The 21,660-nt window shown below is 44.4% G+C and overlaps 1 protein-coding gene across 1 annotated transcript in view; it reads right to left on the reverse strand.

Moving 5' to 3' along the window:
* NFKBID (NFKB inhibitor delta) overlaps positions 1-21,660 on the reverse strand; it is a 40,939-nt gene that overhangs the window by 3,822 nt on the left and 15,457 nt on the right. The window contains exons 2-11 of the mRNA XM_087970860.1: positions 15,882-15,973; positions 14,852-14,885; positions 11,288-11,586; positions 9,477-9,682; positions 8,093-8,198; positions 6,507-6,653; positions 4,178-4,229; positions 3,123-3,268; positions 2,613-2,729; positions 13-177 (exon numbers count right to left, since the gene is read on the reverse strand). Coding sequence (XP_087826986.1) covers positions 13-177; positions 2,613-2,729; positions 3,123-3,268; positions 4,178-4,229; positions 6,507-6,653; positions 8,093-8,198; positions 9,477-9,682; positions 11,288-11,586; positions 14,852-14,885; positions 15,882-15,973 — 1,364 coding nt within the window. The remainder of the gene's footprint in view (positions 1-12; positions 178-2,612; positions 2,730-3,122; positions 3,269-4,177; positions 4,230-6,506; positions 6,654-8,092; positions 8,199-9,476; positions 9,683-11,287; positions 11,587-14,851; positions 14,886-15,881; positions 15,974-21,660) is intronic.

Genomic DNA, 21,660 nt, shown 5'->3' on the forward strand with positions numbered 1-21,660 from the left:
AGCCCAACTCACCTGCTCGGCTGCTGGTCCTGTAGTCAACAGGTGAACGGGCTGCTCGTTCTCTGGGTTGCGGGCAGTGGGATCGGCCCAGTGGTCTAGCAGGAGGCGGACAATCTGTTCTTGATAGGGATGGCCATGTAGACCAGCGGCCATGTGCAGAGCTGTGTTGCCATGGGCCTGAGGGTAGAGAAAGGCCCTTGATCGTAAGGCAATGCTCAGCTTCCTGTTGTCTTATCAAGAGAGGCAGATCAGGCAGGGCAAACACTGGAAAAGTCTACGTGATGACATTTGGGTGATGAACGTGAACCTGCATAGCACACCTTCTTTAGGGAGAAAGACTCCCATCCCCGTCTCAGTTCCATATGCAACATGAACGTTACGGCTCTTGAGGTACAGCAAGATGAGAAATTCATTCATGCATCTCGAATACCACTGCCAAGCCACCCACGCAGTTCTCATCTGTTTGACTTCTGCACCACATGTTGTTGAGATAGGCTTTCTTTTCCCCTCTTGCAGCTGAGCAGGCAAATGGTTTTTAAAAGGAGAAGTACCTTGTCCAAGACACCATGCCTCAGCAGTCATTCTCTCCCTCCCTCCTCTCCTCTCCTCTCCCCATGCTCTTTCTCTCCTCTTCTCTCTCTGTCTCTCTCTCTCTCTCTGTCTCCTCTCTCTGTCTTTCTGTCTCTCTCCTCTCCTCCCTCCCTCTCTGTCTCTCTCTCTCTCTCCTCCTTCTTTCTCTCTCTCTCATCTCCTCTCTCTCCCCCCTCCTCTTCTCTCTCTATCTTTCTGTTCCTCTCCTCTCCTTCCTCCCTCTCTGTCTCTCTCTCTCTCTCCTCCTCCTTCTCGCTCTCTTTCTCTCTCTCATCTCCTCTCTCTCCCTCTCCTCTTCTCCTCTCTCTATCTTTCTGTCTCTCTCCTCCCTCCCCCCTCCTCTCCTCTCTCCTCTCTCCTCTCTCCCCCTCCTCTCTTTGTCTTTCTGTCTCTCTCTCTCCTCCTCCTCTATTTCTTCTTTCTCCCCTCTCTTTCTCCTCCTTCTCTCTCTCTCCTCCTCCCCCTCTTTCTCTCTGTGTGTCTGTCTCTCCTCTCTCTCTCTCCCCCTCCGCTCTCTGTCTTTCTGTCTCTCCTCTTCTCGTTCTCTCTTTCTCTCTTCTGATCTCTTCTCCCCCCACACTCTCTCTGCCTCTGTCCCTCTCCCCACCCTCTCTCCCTCTGTGCATTTTTCCTCAAATCAAATGCCTTGCAGATATTCTTTACTTGCTGCTTCCAAGACCTGCAGCATTGACATGTGCTAACTTTAACTGATGGCAGTTATACGGACAGTCCTCAATGTACATTAGCATCTGTTCAAAGTTACGATGACACTGGAAAACAAGTGACTTACAACTGGTCCTTGCACTTATGATTGTTACAGCATCCCCATGGTCACATGATGAAAATTTGGGTGCTTACATGTGTTTACAAGGTGTTTACAAGGTGTACAATCTGTACAATGTGTTGCTTACGTGTGTTTACAATGGTTGCATTGTCCTGGGGTCATGTGATCATCATTTGTGACCTCCCCGGCCAGCTTCTCACAAGCAAAGTTAATAGGGGAAGCCAGATTTGCTTAATGACTACATGATTTATTTAACCGCCATGGCAAAAAAAGGTTATAAAGTTGGGAGCAACTGTCTTGCTTAGCAACAGAAATTCTGGTCCCAATTGTGGCCATAAATTGAGGACTACCGGTAGACACAGGTTGGAAGCTATAAGAAAACACAGTCACACCCTTCTTTGTGCTCAGCCTTGGGGACAAGGCTTGTGAATGGGGGAATCCTAGTTGCTATTGATGGTTTTCTTAGATTATAATGTAGCATACAAGGAAAATACAAAAGCAAATAACAGGAAAGATAGGGAAGGAAAAAGAGAAGAGAAAAGTGGGGGAAAGAATAGGGGGGGAAAAAGGAAAGGCTTTGACTTCTGACTCCCTTCGGTGCAGTAGAACAAAGCACTACGTAAACCAGTGGTCACCAACTGGTGGGCGGGGGACCACTGGTGGGCCGTGAGAAAATTTTGATGGTCCGCAGATAAATGTCCCCCCAAAGCAATTAATCCAGGCTGCATAGGAACACAAGGTTGCACCGCCCACGTGGCCCGTCTACCTGCTGGCCCCCACCCTTCAGCCGAGCACAAACCTTACCTTGAGTAGAGCCATGCGAGCTGAAACTGGAAGGTAAGACCAACGGTGGGGATGGAAATCCACCCTGGGGTGGCTTGCTGACATTGGTGGGAAAGTCGGTCCCATATTCCAGAGCTGCAGTAGTCACAGGACTGGCCCTTTGGTCATCCCAGAGCAACTTCTCCAGTCCATGGCAGGCTGGTGCACCCAGGTGGAGGAGCAGCTGCTCTGGGATGACCAAAGGGCCAGTCCTGTGACTACTGCAGCTCTGGAATATGGGACCGACTTTCCCACCAATGTCAGCAAGCCACCGTCAGTCAAAATTCATATCAGTAGATTTAAAATTAAGAGTTTGGTGGTCCCTGAGGTCCAAAAAGTTGGCGACCCCTGATGTAAACTATTATGTAAAAGTAAAAAAGTTGAGGTTTGATGTTAATGCCTAGTTAGTGCATACCTTAATGTTCACAAAATTCTGACGTTCTTGTCCAGGCAGTTTGAGAAGGAACTGGACCAAAGGCAGGTTTGCAGCCTGAACAGCCAAATGCAGGATGGTTTTACTGCTCTTCAAGTCCTAGCCAAAGTCCAAGGAAAACAAAGGTCAGATACCCAGGCAGTGGTGGGTCCTAGGGAATTTTCCATTTTGGTCTAAGGCAGGGGTCTCCAACCTTGGCAACTTTAAGCCTGGTGGACTTCGACTTCCAGAATTCCCCAGCTGGCTTTGAATTCTGGGAGTTGAGGTCCGCTAAGACTTAAAGTTGCCATGGTTGGGGACTCCTGGTCTAAAGGGGGGGGGCTTCTTTAGATGGCTTCCAAATAGGGAAAGTCAGATCTGTTGCACTGATGTCCATCTTCTGGTGGAAGGCCTGGTCTTTTGCCTCCCCATCTTTCCTTCTGGTGCTATTGTAGCCACTCTTCCTGGAGAGCCGGGAATCCGTCTACTTTGCCCATAATATGAATCGCTTACCTGGCTCTTGTAATCAGCACCAAGTTGCAAAAGCCGCTGAATACAGAGCAGTAAGGGCTGCAGGTGATGTTGGGACAAGGGCTCCATGTTTTGGGTCTGGAAGGCAGCGTTGTGAGCCATGACGGCACAGTGCAAAGGAGTGAGACCTGTACAAACACCATAGAAAATGTGTCAAACAGCATGCCTCTCTCTCTGTCTGTCTCTCTGTGTCTCTGTCTCTCTCTCCTCTTGATAACTTGATTCGCAACTAGTCCCTGCAGGTTTTTTTGACAGGATTTTGGAAGTGGTTTGCCACTGCCTCCTTCCTAGGGGTTGGGAGAGAGGGAACGGCCCAAGGTCATGCAACTGGCTTTGTACCTAAGGTGGGACTAGAACTCACAGTCTCCTAGGGATTGGCCTAAAGTCACCCAGCTGGTGTTCATGCCTATTGCCTAAAGAACTCAAGTCTCCTGGCGACTGGCCCAAAGTTATCTAGCCAACTTTCATACCTAAGGCAGAACTCGGTCACACGTTTTGCTGGTTTCTAGACGGATACCTTAACCGCTATACCAACAAGGCTCTGAAATGTACTCCAGCTGAAAATGGTTTTGAGAAAAATCAAAAGCTTTTATCATCTTGACATCATGGTCGGCTCCCAGAGAGCTATGGATTCAGGAAGCCATTATGTAGGCAGCCAACTGCAAGCTTCTGTATTATCAGAGATGAGGCATCAGAATGTTGGGGGCCATAAGCTGACTCCGTAAATTGCTTAGAGAGGGCTGTAAAGCATTGTGAAGCGGTATATAAGTTTAAGCGCTATTGCTATCTGCATCCTCACTGGATCAGAAGAAGACGGCTAGAAGGAAAATCAGAAAGCTCCCTGCCCTAAGCTCCAAGTGTGTGTGTGTGTGGGGTGGGGGAATGACTTTAAATGTGAAATGGTTCAGTGGCTGGAAGTTTTGTAGCCCTGGCCTCTTCTCAATGAATCTTGCTAACGGGGAAAAATATATATGAATGCTTGGGGGAAAAAGAAATCACTTTTGGTTCAGGCATTTGCCAAAGAACCTGACGCTTACCTTCAAAATTTCTGGCCTCCACGTTGACAGGAGCACCCGTCATCATGACAGCCTAGAAAAGAAGCCGGGGGTGGGGGAAATAATAAAGCTGATGTGTGTTTTGGAAAAAGATTTGTTTGAGTCATGAGATTTTTCCATGCTGGCTCAGGATATCTAGGAAACCCACTTCCAGTATATCAGGAGCTCCTGGAGTTTGTGCTATGCAAAGCTTTAGTGGGGGTCACTTTGAGGGAGATGCAAGCCAATCAGAGGTGGGTATTCAGCAGGTTCTGGCCAGTTCTGGAGAACCGGTAGCAGAAATTCTGAGTAGTTCAGAGAACCAGCAAATACCACCTCTGACTGTCCCCGCCCCCACCAATTCTCCGCCTCCCGAGTCCCGTCTGATTGGCTGGGTCTTCTTTGGTTGCCCTGCACAGGAGAACAGAGCTGCAAAGCAGGTTAGTGGGGTGGGGAGGAAATGGGCTTTTGCAGTAACCTTCCCCCAGACGTGGGGAGGGAATAGAGATTTTACAGTATCCTTCGCCTGCCACACCCACCAAGCCACGCCCACCAAGCCACACCACGCCCACCAAGCCACGCCCACAGAACCGGTAGTAAAAAAATTTTGAATCCCACCACTGAACGCAATCACCATGTTGAAACAGATAAGCCAAATCAAGCAAAGTGGCTTTTGTACTAGCCAGGTTAGAATTGCCCTGCCAGTTTAACAGATAGTCCTTGACTTATAACCATTTGTTTAGCGAGCAGAAGTCACAACAGCACTAAAAATAATAATAATAATGGACTTAGCAGGGCCAGTCCTCGCATTGATGAGCATTGCAGCATCCATCCAGTTCCATGATTAAAATTTAGGTGCTTGGCAACCAAGGTATATTTACGGTTGCAATGTCCCAGGATCTTGTGATTGTCATGTGTGACTTTCCTTTTCCATCCGGTTTCCATCAAGGGAGGGTGGATTTGCTTAATGACCATGTGATTCACTTAACAATGGCAGCAGATTTGCTTAACAACCATGGTTAAAAAAAGGTCGTAAAAATGGGGCAAGACCCACTTAACAACCACCTGGCTTAACTGTGGAAATTCTGGTCGCAATTGTCGTAATTCGAAGGCTGCCTCTTACTTCGGCTGGCTTATCAGTGGTTTTCTAATCATGTCCCCAAACTGCATGGATTAGCAGACCAACCCCACTTTAGTGCTTCTCTGATGCTTTGCTTGGAGCACCGAGACAGGTAGTCTGCTAAAGAGGTACTGGTAGTCCTCGACTTACAACAGTTCATTTAGTTACAATAAGTGCACTGAAAAAAGTGACTTAGGACCTTTCATGCCCCTGTCAGAAGGAGGAAGATGAACAACTGACAGGGAGTGAAAGTGTGACTCCGTTGGCTGGGGAGGAAACTGGAGAAGGGCAAAGTCCGCCTGGGCAGAGCAGGGAAAAGGTAGAACAAGGAAGAGGGGGTTCAGGTGAAGACCCAGGCCCACCTCTCTTCATCCTAGGGCATGTAGGGAGGAACGGAGAAGAGAGCAACGTGGGTTGCGTGGCTTACAGGGGAGGAATGGGCCCTGATTCCATTCATTAGCCACATCTGGGAAGGCAGTTCGTAAGAAAGGCAGGCTGCATGCGACAGCTGTTGGGAGCAAACGTGACTTTATCTTGTGTTGTCCTTGCTTATCTGTGTTCCTGGCATCTTCCCAACCACGTGAGTTTTGCCATGCCTTCAAGTCTGGAATTGTTGCTCTTGCACTGCCAAACTATTTATCTCAGTTTGGCTTGATTGGACTTAAAATTACAGTTTGTGTTGACCATGTTTTGGACTTAATTCTCTGCAACCAAAGGCTGTTCCTGGGAGAGTTTTTCTCAAGCAAGAAAGTAACCTGGACATTGGGGACAAAGTTGAAGCTAATAAAGAGACTCTTATTGATTATCTGACTTTGTTGCCTTTTTTGCCATGCCCCAGCTCATCACAGAACCATTTTTCACAATTACGATAGTTGCAGCATCCCCGTGATCCAAATTCAGACGCTTGGCAGCCGGTTCATGTTCATGACCGTTGTTGTGTCCCAAGTTATGTGATTTCTCCTTTTGCATCCTTCTGACAAGTCAATGGGGAAGCCAGATTCATTTAACAACCAGGTTACTAGCCTGTACTAACTGCAGGGATTCACTGAACAGCTGAGGCAAGGAAGGTCGTACCACAGGGCAAAACTCACTTAACAAATGTCTCTCTTAACAATGGAAATGGTGGGCTCGATTGTGGTCATAAGTCGAGGACTATCTGTATTGTGGCTATTTTGCACAAGGCTGTTCTGGGGTGGAATACGCCAGCCTCACCTCAATGACACTGGGCAGCCCGTAGGTGGCGCCAAGGTGCAGCACAGTCTGCCCCTTTTGGTCCATGGCATTGACATCTGCTCCCAGCAAAATCAGGTCCTTCACGATCTTTGGTTGATTGGCTGCAGCCGCCACTAATAATGGAGTCTGGGCACAAAGAAAAAGAAAATTGAAGTGAAGAAGCTTCTTGGATGAGAAGCGAAATGTTTTCAGAGAAAACATTCCGTTGTTACATCCTCAAAACCCCCAAAACTTTAACTTCAAACTATCTGCTGTGGACCTCACTCCATTCCTAAGAGCTATGTAAGGGGGCGTGCATAAGCGCAACAGCGTGCTTATCGTCCCTGTCCCGCTGTTCCCATTTATTCATACTCATTTATTATGTATAGACTTAGACCTGTTTATACATCTGTTTATATGTTATGTTCATACTTATACTTGTTTTCTCATACATGCTTGACAAACTAAAATGAATGAATGAATGAAAGAATGAATGAATGAATGAAAAAGCAAGACAATCCAGTTGCCTCTTGGGAAAGCTCCTTTGGGACAACCATGATCTGGATGGCTGAGAATCTCCATAGACCAGAGGTCTCCAACCTTGGCAACTTTAAGACTTGTGGACTTCAACTCCCAGAATTCTCCAGCCAGCTCTGCTGGCTGGAGAATTCTGGGAGTTGAAGTCCACAAGTCTTAAAGTTGCCAAGGTTGGAGACCTCTGCCATAGACAATTGATTGTGGGCACAATCTTATCTTAACAGGTGGCCCGTATAAGGCAGCCGCCCAAATGGCAGCTCATTATGGAGGCAGGAATGGATGGAAGCGGCATCATAAGCTTTTGTAGCTCAATATCTTTTAGCTCAATATCTGTCTAGCTCAGTGTTTCTCAAGGTGAAGATGTATGGACTTCAGCTCCCCAAATTCAACTTCTCCTAGTTCCCCATCACACCAACTCCCCCCCCCCAAATCAATTCCCCATAGCTGACTCGAGAATTCTGAGAATTGAAGCCTGCACATCTTCGAGCGGCCGAAGTAGAGAAACAGGGATTGCTAGCTTGTACAGCTGGTGGTTTGAAGGGAGCCCTAGGCACAGTGTCATTAGGGGATGGATGACCCTTGCTTCCGGCTGCTGCCCTGATCTGCCTATCCTGAAAGTGAAACTCTGAACATCGTAAAAAGAAAAAAGGCACAATCTAATATTTACATGTCGTGGGAACATGTGTCCAAATCTGCTTCCAAATGGCTTTTTTTTAAAAAAAGAAAACATTGTAATCTCAGATTCTTGAAGGACAAACGCTGATGCTTTCCCATTCCAGTGTAACATTTTTTTACTACCAGTTCAGTTGAACCGGTCCAAACCGGTTGCATACCATCACTGCTTTAGCAATATCTGTGGAGGGGTAGAGATCTTCCAGCTAATCCATGGACCAGGAGCCTTCAAACTTGGCAACTTTAAGACTTGTGGACATCAGGTCCTAGATAATCCCCAGACAGCATGGCCGGTTGGGAATTTCTGGAAGTTTACGTCCACAAGACAAGTCTAAAAGTTGCCATGTTTGGAGACCCCTGTCGTAGAACGCACTCACCTTCCCCCTGTGTTCCTTGACATCCAACTGTCCACAATCTCGGAGCATTTCAGCTGCAGCGTACGACAACGGACGGAGACCTTGGGCCACAAAGAGATGGAGCAACCTGGAGAAGAAGGGCTCAGAATGATCAAAAGTCCACCACCCTATTTGGACAGCCACTTCCCATGTCAACATCCTTACCCTCGCTCTTTTTTTTTAGAGTACTCTGACTTGAGAAACTTTTGTGAGTGAGAATTCTCACTCACCAAGAATTCTCCCTCCCTTCCCCCAATGTTTTAAGCAACTTGCATTCTCTCATTTGCAAACTCGCTGGCTGCATGTCTTATTTTATCATTTGAATTTTGAAAGGTTGCCAAGTTTCAGTCTGTTTCCAGATAAGGGATCACAGGAAGGAAAAACAAGGTCGCTTTTGAATTCATAAAGCCAACTGTGCAGATGAGAATTGTTTAACCTGATCATAGCTTTCTCCAATACAGTAAGGTATGTACTACATTTTTATTTATGATATCCTAAACAGCTTCTTATGCCACACATTTAGTGGCATCTAAAGGTGAAAGAAGTGAGGATGATTTGCAAAGATAGAAGGCTATAGATTCTAATGAACAGTATTGGCGTAAATTAGATTTAGCTGTGTATCTTTTTCCTTCTTTTCTCATGTCATTAACTGGCAGAATTTTGCTGCTGCTTATGTTTTTCTTAACCTTGGCAACTTGAAGATGTGGCCTTCAACTCCCAGAATCCCCCACCACAGCATGAAGTCCACCCATCTTCAAGTTGTTGAGATTGAGAAATACTGCCTTTTGCCTTTTCTCTGTGGGTATAACATTACTTACTTGAAATGGAATAGCATGTGGGATATGATAATCTATTATTAGGGATTAGCACTATGCTAATATATATGCAAAGGAATTATCACAAGGACATCTACAAAGATTTAACATATAAAAATGCAAACAGTAAATCTACTGGTTGCCTTTGTTGTTTGGCAACACTTTGTTGGCCAACCAATTGCCGTGTTTTCCCCCCTACCTGATTCACTCTAAGTGGCAAGAAAATGACACAGCTGCCACCATTTAATCCTATTTTATGCTGCAACCATGGATGTTTTCCCAGTGTGATGCATTCCAGATGTGATACAACTATATAACACTTGGCATTTCTAGCCTGTAAGGTCTTTGGCTTTTCAAGCTGGAAATTGCAGGGGTCTCCTATCTGGAAAGCACCAGGTTGGGAACAGATTCCAGTCCCTTTCCCAGTTGGTTCCTATGAAGCCTGTTTGTTATCTGCTTTCCAAAATCGTTTATCTTTTCCCACCACCATTTCCAAACAAGAATACGGAATGAGTTTCTCAGTGGGACGGTGCCCCAGTTGTTCCACTTACGTGTCGCCGTCTTCATCCTGTTGCAAAAGATGAGATAGACCTATATTCTGGATCTCTGCCCGAGCTTGAGTCAGTTCCCCCGGATCTACATCCACAGATAAGTCTGCATAACTCCCAGGAAGGAGGAGACAAGCATTGTTTTGTTCCTGTCCCAGCCAGGGGGTCTCCGAGCTTGGATAAAGATGGACAGCTTCACTGGCAACCTTCTGGATGGAAATTTTTTTAAAAAAGGTAAACAGGTGTTGGAGTGAAGCTGATCTAAAGGTGGGTGTTTCTCTACCTTCTCTATCTCTGTCCATGATCCTTGCTAACCTTTCATGCCTAAGGAAGGATTAGAACTCACCAATGAAAATGAATAGACATGTCCCTGGATAATGTTGCAGTATCCAATCTGAGTCAGTCATCAAGACCCAGAGGTTTTGTCTTGAGCTTTTGGAATCATGCTGGAGCCCATCTTCAAGGAACTTCTCCCCAATATGAGTCTGAAAGCTCAGAAGACAAAACCTCTGATCCCGGTGAGCGACCCAGATTGGATATTGCAAGATTAGAACTCACAGTCCCCTGTTTTCTAGGGCAGCATCTTAACTTGTCATGCCCCTGTTGGAGTCTGACTCCAAGGGAGAGTTGGAACAGCTGACAGAGAGTGGGAGTATGGCTCGGGTGGTTGTGGAGGAAACTGGGGAAGGGCACAGGCCAGATGGGCATTTAGAGGAAGACCTAGGCCCATCCCCTCTTCATCCTAGGGCATGCAGGGAGGAGCAGATAAGGGAGAAACGTGAGTGGCGTGGTCTATGGGGGAGGAAGGGGCCCTGATCACCTTCATGGGATATATTGAGAGAACAAAAAAGGCATTCCATGAAGTTGCTTTCCATAGAGTTACCATTGGGATGAGACAACTTTCTGTAGCCAACACACCCTGGCTGTCTTGCCCTGGCTGATTCCCCCTGGTCAGTTCACCGCGGTCAACTCGCTATGGCATAATTCAACATGGGATAACTCAAGAGAAGAACAAGTGAATCGCAGTGGGTTTTGTCTTGTTTTAGGTTTGAACCTTGAACCTAAAGCAAGACAAGGCCCTCTGCAATTCGTTAGTCCCTCTCTTGAGTTATCCTGCATTGAATTGTCCACAGCCAGATGACCATAGCAAATTGTCCTGTTGTGAGTTGGCCGGGGCAAGTCAGCGGCAGTGAGTTGTCATAGCCCCAGCTACAGTCATGGGTCTTGTCTAAAACCGGCCTTAGGTACCAGATCCTACACCTGTTGCTAGTATCTTCTGGAACTGCTGTCTTCATGGAATGCCTTTTTGTTCTCCCAATGTATCTTCTGGTCTTATCATCCTTCCTTTGCCTTCTAAATATTCCAGGACTGATTCCGTAGGGTTTATTTTATTTTTTTCTTAAGTTTCCAGGTGGGTATTCAGGAAAAGGAATGGATGCTTGTCCAAACCAGCACCATATTTTCTCCTCCATTCTACAGTAGTTCAGCTCATCTGGATAGCACCTGGATAGGGAAAGCGAGCCCAGACTTATCTACTTTGCAAATACATCTGGGCATCATTTTTTTTTAAAAAAAAGAGATACATAACATACTGCTTTCTCATCGTCCTTTCCAAAGAAAAGATGTGAATTGCACTTTGGAAAGGCTCCTGGCACATGTTGAAAAGATCACATCTGCACATAATTCTCAGGATTCTCTTTTGAGAAGCAAGTGGCTTTTTACAGCCAGCTTGAGACATAAATATGGATCCACTGCTAAATACTCCCCACCTCCAGGAGCTCATTCTATCCCACTTCCATCTCTCCTCATCTCACCTCATAATTTACTGATGATGTTATCTTGGAAGTATACACTTCCCCGGGACCTCCGGGACCTGCTGCCCCATAAATATTGGTTTCCAAGGGAGGGCAGGGGCTCATCACATCATACTGGCTCCCTTGAGGCTGGAGATGGAAATCGTTGCCAGGGTCCACACTCGGGTAGTGGAAATCTGGAGAGTAAGCTCCTTGGCTGGAGGCATCTGGTGGCCAGGCAGGAAAGGCAGCAACTGGATACTGAGGAACTGTAGACTGTCCTAGAGTAGAAACCCCTTTTTCTATTGTTCCATGGGGGTCTAAGAAAAGAGATTTGGGGAAGTTAGTGTATAAATTTGATTTCTTTGGAGAAGCACTCTGTAGAGTTGTAATTGCAGGAATGTTATTATCTGATGGCAAACCTCAGAGAAAAGAATGTTTCCAAGCAAATACAACTCAGGCAAACAAAGTTACTCATCTAAAGGAGGATTAGAGAGAGGAAGTGAACATATGTTGGACTTGACTAGAAATCATTAATTGTGTTAGTTACTATGCTGAACAATAACGAAAGTCAAGCAGAAACCAAAGTTAACCAATGTTAGAGGATTACTAAAAATGTGTATAAATGCAAGACTAGATTCCAATAAAGATCATCATGAATCATTTGATCATGATCAAACACCTCGACTGCCTCATCATTACAACAGCACTCAGATCACTGTACTCAGGCCCACATTTAAGACCTTAGTTATCTGTTGCAACTGTCTAACTGTCTATATAACCGTCTTAGTCAATGAGTCTGAGTGGCTTTACAATTCCATATATATATATATAGAATTGTATATATATATTCTCTCTATATATATTGAATTGTAAGCTGCTCAGGATCATTGTCTAAGACGGGCAGCTGTAGAATTTGAATACATACCTACATACATAAATAAAGTCTTAAGTCTACCTTGCAGGACTGTTGCAACGTAAAAATGCACCCTTGGAGGAAATGTTATTAAATACATAATAGTTAATCGATAATCCTAAGTAAAGACCTAATGGAACTTTGAGCAATAAATCTGCAATAAATCTATCTGAATAATAAATCTTGCCCCGTGAATAAGTAATACAGGACAATCTCTGTATTTTAAATAGTTTTATTGGGATTTTAAACAAGAAATATAGAAACTAATAGAAACCAATGCTTAGAAGGAAGAAAAGTAGGAAGGAAAAACAAAGCCAGAACTGCAGGGGGAAAAAAAACTTCTGATTTTCTTTTACAGCAGTTATAAGTGGAAATTAACTTCTTACTTGATGGTTACAGCATGGCTCTCCCTTTTTCTATAGTCATATTTTTTAATCATCAAAACCATATATCAAAAGTTCACCCCCCCCGCCATTTCATGCACACATGGTCTATAAGGATTTTCCAGTCAGCATTAAACTTAATGTTTTTACTCTGATCAAAGGTGTCAATTTGGCCAATGACCTTAGTGTGTTTGATAGACAGTGCAGGAAGCACAAACATGAGGCTGAGATAGCTTTCTCCAATAAAGGATAATTAGTTTAGCATTCACAACTGTGGTAGCCACCAGAGACAGTCTTGTTATTGTCTTCCAACTGAAAAATCCCCCTCAGCAAATCATCCATCTCCACTTTTGAAGTTAGACGTGGCAACATCTGCCTGGGGCCCTTAACAGTCTAACCAGATCTTAAGTGGGCAGAACTTGTGGTTCATTTGAACATCTTCCATTCTGAGGGGTCCTTTCCTGCAGACGTTTCATTATCCAAACCAGTGGCGGATTAAGGCTCACTGGTGTCCTGAGCACTGACAAATCTTGGTGCTCTCCTCCTTTGTGCATACAGTACAAAGGAAGCCAAGCTTACTCTACCTGACTCTGTGGTTTCTTCCCCAAACCCCAAAAACTTTAACCTTAGACTGTCTACTATTGACCTCACCCCTTTCCTAAGAGGCCTGTAGGGGGCATGCATAAGCGCACCAACGTGCCTACCGTCCCTGTCCTATTGTCAGTGACAGTATCCTTCCCCTGCCACACCCACCAAGCCACACCCACAGAACTGGTAGTAAAAAAAATTGAATCCCACCACTGACCAGAAGTCCAGTTCCCCCACCATAGCCTCTCCTCCTAGGGCAGCCTCCTTTTCCCTTTACCTATCCTAACCAAAAGCCCTATCAATTGTGGAGCTGACTGGTGACAGGGAGCCACAGCAGAGGGATGAAAGAGCCACATGCAGCTCCAGAGCCTCAGGTTGCTGACCTCTGCACTATACCAATTTGACAAAGGTGGGATTCATTTTTTTTTACTACCAGTTCTGTGGACGTGGCTTGGTGGGCGTGGCATGGCTTGGTGGGTGTGGCAGGGGAAGGATACTGCAAAATCCCCATTCCCTCCCCACCCCACTAACCTCCGTTCTCCTGTGCAGGGCAACCAAAGGAGACACAGCCAATCAGCTGGGACTCAATGGGAGGCAGAGAAGAGATGGGGGTGGGGCCAGTCAGATGTGGGATTTGCGGTTCCCTGAACTACTCAAAATTACCGCTACCGGTTCTCCAAAATGGGTCAGAACCTGCTGAATACCACCTCTGCAATTTGAGTTCCCCAGGCAGCCTGAGGATTATTGAAAATTCTGGTAGTTGACAGTCACCCAGGCTGGGAAGTGTCCAGGTTTAGCAAGACATGCTGAAACAATGTCCTAACCTTATTGTCCTAAAGCAGAGAAGAAATCAAGAATGACTTGGTGTTCTCCAAGAATGTATTTTCCTTAGCAGCGAAAGATCTAGGTTAGTCCTTGACTCAAATCACAATGGAGCCCAAAATTTCCGTGACTAAGCGAGGCTATTGATAAGTGAGTTTTGCCCCAATTTTATAGCCTTTTTGCCACAATTGTTAAGCAAGTCACTTCAGCCGTTAAGTGAATCCTACAGTCATGATGTGAATCTGGCTTCCCTCATTGACTTCGCTTATAGAAAGCTGGCTGGGAAAGTCCAAAAAAGCGATTATATGACCTTGGGATAGCGCATCTGTCCTAAAATACTTGCTAGTTGACAAAGGGGATTTTGACCAGGGGGATGCTATGACGGTCATAAGTGTGAAACCCAGCCCTAGGTCACTTTTTTTCAGTGCCATCGTAACTTGGAACATACTGAATGAATGGTTGTAAGTTGGGAACCACCTGTAGTGGCAGTGCCATTTTGAGAACCAAGCAATGATTCTGCAACTGTAAGAACCAGGAAATGGATTAGAGAGATTAATAGCTCGAGATTGAGAGATAAAGAGATAGATAATGAGTTAAATCTGAAACTGCTTGGAAGTTTATTAAGTGACCTAAGCCCCAAATAAATTATTCTTGCTGCAATTTAAGTGGAAAACCTTAAGTACTTCAAAGACTTTGCATAATCTGTTAACCTCCAGATGCACTGGAAAAATCTCTGCTCTGTTGGAATTGCTGGAGTTGTTAAGATGCCAGCTGGAGGGTACCATGTTTAGAGAAGCTGATGGAAAGCTAAATTCACAAGAGCATTTGTGACAGAGATAAAGCAATTACATTCCCAGATGTCTTGAGTCCACTCACCTGGCCAGCTGGCTTCTAAAGCTCCTGGCGGGATCTGAAATGGGAATAGAAAGAGAGAGAAAGTAATGAATCTGAGAAAGGCAATAAGACCAGGAGGGATCAACCCTCTCTGTTCAAATGCATTTGAGGAACAAGACGAATGAAGGCACAAATAGTTCAGTGATTCCACAAAGAACCTAGAAAGAAACTGAGTTGTGTCGGTGAAGTATCTCAGTCATCCAGGAAAAGCAGTGGTGGGATTCAATTTTTTTTTACTACCGGTTCTGTGGGTGTTGCTTGGTGGGCATGGCATGGCTTGGTGGGCATGGCAAGGGAAGATCCCATTCCCTCCCCACCCCACTAACCTGCTTTTCAGCTCCGTTCTCCTGTGCAGGGCAACAAAAGAAGACCCAGCCGATCAGCTGGGACTTGGGAGGTGGAGAATAGATGGGGGCCATGCCAGTCAGAGGTGGTATTGGCTGGTTCTCTGAACTACTCAAAATTTCCATTACCAGTTCTTCAGAACTGGTCAGAACCTGCTGAATACCACCTCTGAGGCAAAGGTGTCTAATGGGACAACTCACTACGGCCAACTTGCCATGCCAACTTGCACAACCAATTCACTACAACCAACTCACCATGGCTAACTTGTCACAGGACAACCTCACTGCCGAACAATTCAACAATTCAGTTTAATTATTTTAAATAGCTTTAAAAATCTTTTCATTTTTGCCCTTCACATTTCAGTTTGTCCTTCCTTCGGCATCCTTTCTTATAACGGTTCTATTCCACTATTTCTTTGATATTGGTGTAACTCTTGTCCTGCAGCAAATTGGCCATGGCGAATTGTCCCATGGTGAATTGGTCGTAGAGATTTGGCCATGTTGAGTTGGCCGTGGCGAGTTGGCAGGCAAAGGTGCCTGAAGGTTGAATCATGGCAACTGGACAAAATTGGTCCAGTTGCCATGATTCAACCTTCAAACTCAGTTGTGGTTTGGAGAAGATTGTGCATGTAATGAGGGTGTCCAGGTGTCTTCAGCAGGTGACTCACCAGGGGTGCCGTGCTGTGGCTGAGAGCAGCTTGTTGTTGTCTTCGTTGCTCCAGTAACTTCCGCACAGTCTGAGGTGGTGGCCCTTTGCAGCCTGTAAGCAGACCAAGAGAATTGGGGTATTAGAACTGGGGTATGTATGGGGATCACCCATAATCTTCCCTTGAGGTATATAGTCTTCTGGGCAACTGCCCAGTATCAGACTTTAAGCTATACAATTTGGGATGAACACCCTTTGAATAGGGTGGGAGGAGAAATGGATTTCCAGAGATAAAATGGCAGACTATAGGAACCATTAAACACTACTCAGGTGACCCTGAGGACACAGATACACCTCCAGGTGCTTCAATGACCCTCTAAAAGGATGCAAATAACCAGTTGTCTTCCAGGAATATAAATCCTTCCATTCCCCACTATCCTGTCAAAGCAGGCCCTCTTCTCAGCTCCTGTAGCCCAACAAGAGCAACAAAGATGATTAGGGGACTGGAGGCTAAAACATAAGATGTACATTTGCAGGAACTGGGCGTGGCTAGTCTAGTTAAGAGAAGGACCAGGGGAGACAGGATAGCAGTTTTCCAATATTTGAGGGGCTGCCACGGGGGTGGGGGTGGGGGGTGTTCAACCTATTCTTCAAGGAAGGAAGGACAAGAAGCAGTAGATGGAAACTAATCAAGGAGAGAAGCAACCTGGAAATAAGGAGAAATTTTCTGACAGTGAGAACAACCAACCAATGGGACAGTCTGCCTTTAGAAGTTGTGGGAGCTTCATCACTGGAAACCTTCAAGAAGAGACTGGGCTGTCGTCTGTCATCTGCTTGGGGGGTTGGACTAGATGACCTCAGTAGGGATCTGAGCACTTTTTTCCTGAAGTTAGTAGCACAATACAGAGTTTGTTAGGGGAGGATAGTTATGTAGTAAACCAGGAGGTGCCCCATAAAAGTCTTTTAAACCAGCAAGTTTATATTTTAGGTGGAAACTGATTGGCAACCAATTCCATGCCTTGCACGACCGGTGTCTTACCATCAAAAGAACTGCAGCCTTTGCCCAATTATTTTGCCTAATCTTTCTCCCAAATAACTCACATCTGTTTATTTCATGGCTTCAGTTTCCATCACTGTGGATTCTTGAGCCTAGGAGTATGATGTCTGCTACTTGTTCAATTTTTTTGATTGCATTGGGTTGGTATTGTCTGTTGACATAATCTTAGATTTATTTTTATTTTTAATATTGAGTTTAATATTAATCCTTCCACCTTCAATAGGATTCTCTCTCTCTTTCTCTCTGGGTGTGTGTAATTTTAATTTAATTTATTCAATTTTTATCCTGTCCTTATTATTCTATAAGTAACTCAAAGACAGGAAACATACATAATACCTCCTCTTCTTTCTCACAATCTCCTCCATGAAATTGGGCTCAGAGGGAGTGATTGGTCCAAAGGCATCCAGGCATCTTTCATGCCTGAGGTGGGACTAGAATTCACAATCTCCTGGCAATTGGCCCAAAATCACCCAGCCATCTTTTGTGCCTAAAGCAAGACTAGAATTCACAGGTCTCCTGGTGATTGGTCCAAAGTCACCCAACTGGCCTTTATACCTAAAGTCGGATTAGAATTCACATCTCCTGGTTTCCAGGCCAGCACCTTAACCATTACTTTCATTGAAAATTTTAACAACAATAGCAAGAACTAATGTAAACTAAAATAGAATGAAAAAGAATAAAAGGTGAAATAAAAGAAAAAATCTAAAGGTGCAGAAAGAAAATAGGTAAAAGTTGAGAAAAAGTAAAGAGATATATAGAAGACACTTGCAATCTTCTTCACAGCAGTTATAGGTATATGTTTTAACCTCTCTCTAAAGTTACATCATAGCCCTCTTCTTTCTATAATCTATAAATCTCATCTACAATGTATCCTGTCTAATCATCAAAGTCATAAATTACAAGCTCACATTTTTCTTTCTTGCACAAAAAGCCCATAAGGGGTTTCCAAATCACAGATAAATGTTATCTTTTCTCTAATCAAACCAGTCAATTTAGCCATTTCAACAAGTTCTGTCATCTTCGCCAACTATGTCCTCTGTCGTAGCGATTGCCAAAATCTTTCCATCTTTGTGCCTACCATAATCTTGCTTGCAGGTATCGTATCTAAAAACAGTGCTCCGCATCTCTTTTCTAGCTTTTTCAATCCCCGGAGGAAAAGTTATGGTTTCAATTGAATGTTAAGCTTTAAAATCCTCTGAATCACTGTATGTGTTTAAGCTTTCAGCAAAAGATGCTTTAAGACTTCCGTTCCTCCAGCCCTTGAAAAGTGGTATCATCAGCATGTTTGAGGTTGCTGATGGTTGCTCCTAGCAATTTTAATTCCGTTCCAATCACTTCTATTCCAACCCTTTCTCATGATATATTCTGCGGATTAGTCAAAACAACCAGCGTGACCGTGTACAATGTTAGGTAATACTTAATTCCCAATTTAGAACCATTTAATTGCTCCACATTCTGTTCTAACTGTTTCATCATACCAATTCTTCAATAGACAGATTAGATAGCCTGGCACTCCCATGTTTTTGAGGGCTATTCAGCATTCATTCTGGTGTACACAATCAAAAGCCTTAATATATTCAATGAAGCATGAAAATAATTTTTTTTTTGTCTCTTCCAGTAGCCATCAAATGAGAGCAACGAGATTTCAATTGTCCCAACCTCTTTGTGATCCACATGTATAGCTGGTACTTCTCCTTCCAAATATAAGGAACTTAGAATAACTTTAGTGTCACTTTGAATGTACACTAACCGGCATACATTAAAATGAAATTTCGTTGCATACAGCTCTCAAAGGGTTACCCCCTCCAATATAGCAATCGCATTTAGATTTATATACCACTTCACAGAGTTTACAGCCCTCTCTAAGCAGTTTACAGAGTCAGCCTCTTTCCCCCAATAATCTGGCTCCTCATTTTACCGACCTCGGAAGGATGGAAGGCTGAGTCAATCTGGAGCCTGGTGAGATTTGAAATGACAAATTGCAGGCAGCCGGCAGTCAGTAGGAGTAGTCTGCAGTACTGCACTCTAACCACTGTGCCATCGAGGCTCATATACACTACATACACATGACAAATAAATAAATAAATACAAAATGATGCATATGACACACAGCCTAGTTTGGATGTGGATGTATACATGAATATGGTGAGAAAAACAACTCTTATGAGTTTACCAGTTGGGTAGCACAATAAGGGAACAAAGCTGTTACAGAATCTGGTAGTCCTGCTAGAAATCTTGTCTGAATGCTTCATATGCTGCCCATTTCTTACACCCCACTTAATATTGCCACGCACACAATGTTCCTCCAAAAAGAGGGAATGCGACAGGGCAATGCTACCGGATCTGGGACTCAACTCCATTTGAGGTTAATGACATTAAAGGAATTAACATGGATACATTTGTTTGCCCAGGCAGAACCTGAGATATTAGAAGTTTAATTCCTTCTTGGCTTGTCTGAACTGCTAATTGCATTTCAGGAAAGTTGATTCTGGTGCTCTTGGGGCTTCTTTGCTGTGCAAACAGCATTTTTCTATGTCTTACTTTGCAAATAGCACTTTCTAGAGGGAGCTTTGTTTGAATCCATGTAGTAGAGAGAAGACACAGCAAGAAAGGTAAAAGTTACTTGGTTTCTTCACTCCCTTCCATCAGTGGTAGCATCAAGAATGGCCTTTCTTCTTCTTCTTCTTCTTCTTCTTCTTCTTCTTCTTCTTCTTCTTCTTCTTCTTCTTCTTCTTCTTCTTCTTCTTCTTCTTCTTCTTCTTCTTCTTCTTCTTCTTCTTCTTCTTCTTCTTCTTCTTCTTCTTCTTCTTCTTCTTCTTCTTCTTCTTCTTCTTCTTCTTCTTCTTCTTCTTCTTCTCCTCCTCCTCCTCCTCCTCCTCCTCCTCCTCCTCCTCCTCCTCCTCCTCCTCCTCCTCCTCCTCCTCCTCCTCCTTCCACCGTATCCATCATCAAACATTAGCGATCATGTTGGCGATCCTATTTTGATGAACAGCCGCACGAAAAAGTGCTGCTGAGTTTTGTCCAAACCAGTCCCTTCGATTTTGAAGCGCTGATGTTCTTCTTCTGCCTGGATCTCATTTGCCTTCAATCTTTCCTTGGAGGGTTAAGTGAAGTATACTGTATTTTCCTGGTTGCTGCACCACATGTCCAAATATTCTAACTTTTGCTTTTTCATGCTTTTGAGGATTTCCTTGGGCTTTCCTAGGTGGCTTATCACGTCCTCATTTCTGATTTTCTCAACCCAACTTACAGGTAACACCGCTGTAAATCCACATTTCAAAAGCTTCTAGTCTCTTCAAGTGGCTTTCTGTCAGAGACCAGCTCTCCATTCCATAGAGCAGGATGGAAAAGATGTAGCCTCTGGGTTTTCGCTAACAGAATGGGCTTTTGCTAACAGAATAACAGAGTTTGAAGGGACCCTGGAGGTCTTCTAGTCCAACCCTCTGCTCAAGCAGGAAACCCTATACCAATTTAGACAAATGGCCATCCAATCTCATCTCAAAAACTTCCAGCGTTGGAGCATTTACAACTTCTGGAGGCAAGTTGTTCCACTGATTAATTGTTCTGGCTGGAAATGTCTCCTTAGTTCTAAGTTGCTTCTCTCCTCTATTAGTTTTCATCCATTGCTGCTTCTTCTGACTTCCGGTGCTTTGGAAAAGAGGTTGACCCTCCTGCCACCTTCTTCTTTATGGCAGCCCCTTAGACATTGGAAGACTGCTATCATGTCACCTCCTAGTTCTTCTTTTCATTAAACTAGACATACCCAGTTTCTGAAACACTTCTTTGTTTGTTTTAGTCTCCAGCCCTCTAATCATCTTTGTTGCTCTTCTCTGCATTCTTTCTAGAGTCTCAACTTCTTTTTGATATTGTGGTGACCAAAACTAGATGCAGTATTCCAAGTGTGGCCAAGTATGGTCAAGCTAAGCAATCTGTTTTTTTCTCTTTTATGTTGAGGGCTATCCAGGGGTGGGTTTCGACTAGTTTGCACCTTTCCGCTAGAACGGGTTGTTAACATTCTAAGCAGTTCGGAGAAACGGTTGTTAGAAGAAATTACTGGCCTAATCCTGTAAGGAAGGCAGGAAGGAAACATTCTGGTGTTGCTTACGGAAACTGCCTCTCCGTTAACTCTTATTACATTCTTGGCAGGACTAGACTTCCTGTCTCAGGAACTTCTCTGGAGTTTTTTTCCCCCTCCTTTGCTGGTACTTTGCTTGTGTGGAGTGACCGTTCGAAGTTACAATGGCACTGAAACAAGTGACTTATGACCGTTTTTCACACTTATGACTGTTGCAGCATCCCCACCGTCATGAGAGGCCAGGTGAGGAGATGCATGCCTCGATGTGAGTGATATTGAGTTGTCTACGCCCAGTAAATAACATGACCACCAAGCCATGTCCACCCAGTCACATGACCACCAAGCCACGCCCTCTACCTAAGCCATGCCCACAGAACTGGTTGTTAAAAATTTTGAATCCCAACTCTGGGGCTATCCAAGTAGTCATAGAAGCAGAGAAAACAACAGAAAAAGACCTAGTGGACAATCGAATCTGCCCTTTTAGTTTTTGTTTCTTTTCTGCTGTTGGTTCATTTATTACTTTTATTTTTTATTTTTTTATTCTTGTTGGATGAAAGGTCGATCCTTGACCTACGACCGCAATCAAGACCACAAAATTTCCATTGCTAAGTTTGACAGTTGCAATGTATGGCTGTGAAAGTTGGACCATAAGAAAGGCTGAGTGCCAAA

Source organism: Notechis scutatus, chromosome 8 (genome assembly GCF_049901735.1).
Source record: "Notechis scutatus isolate UNSWTSFEM ecotype Mainland chromosome 8, rNotScu1.2, whole genome shotgun sequence".
NCBI lineage: Eukaryota > Metazoa > Chordata > Lepidosauria > Squamata > Elapidae > Notechis > Notechis scutatus.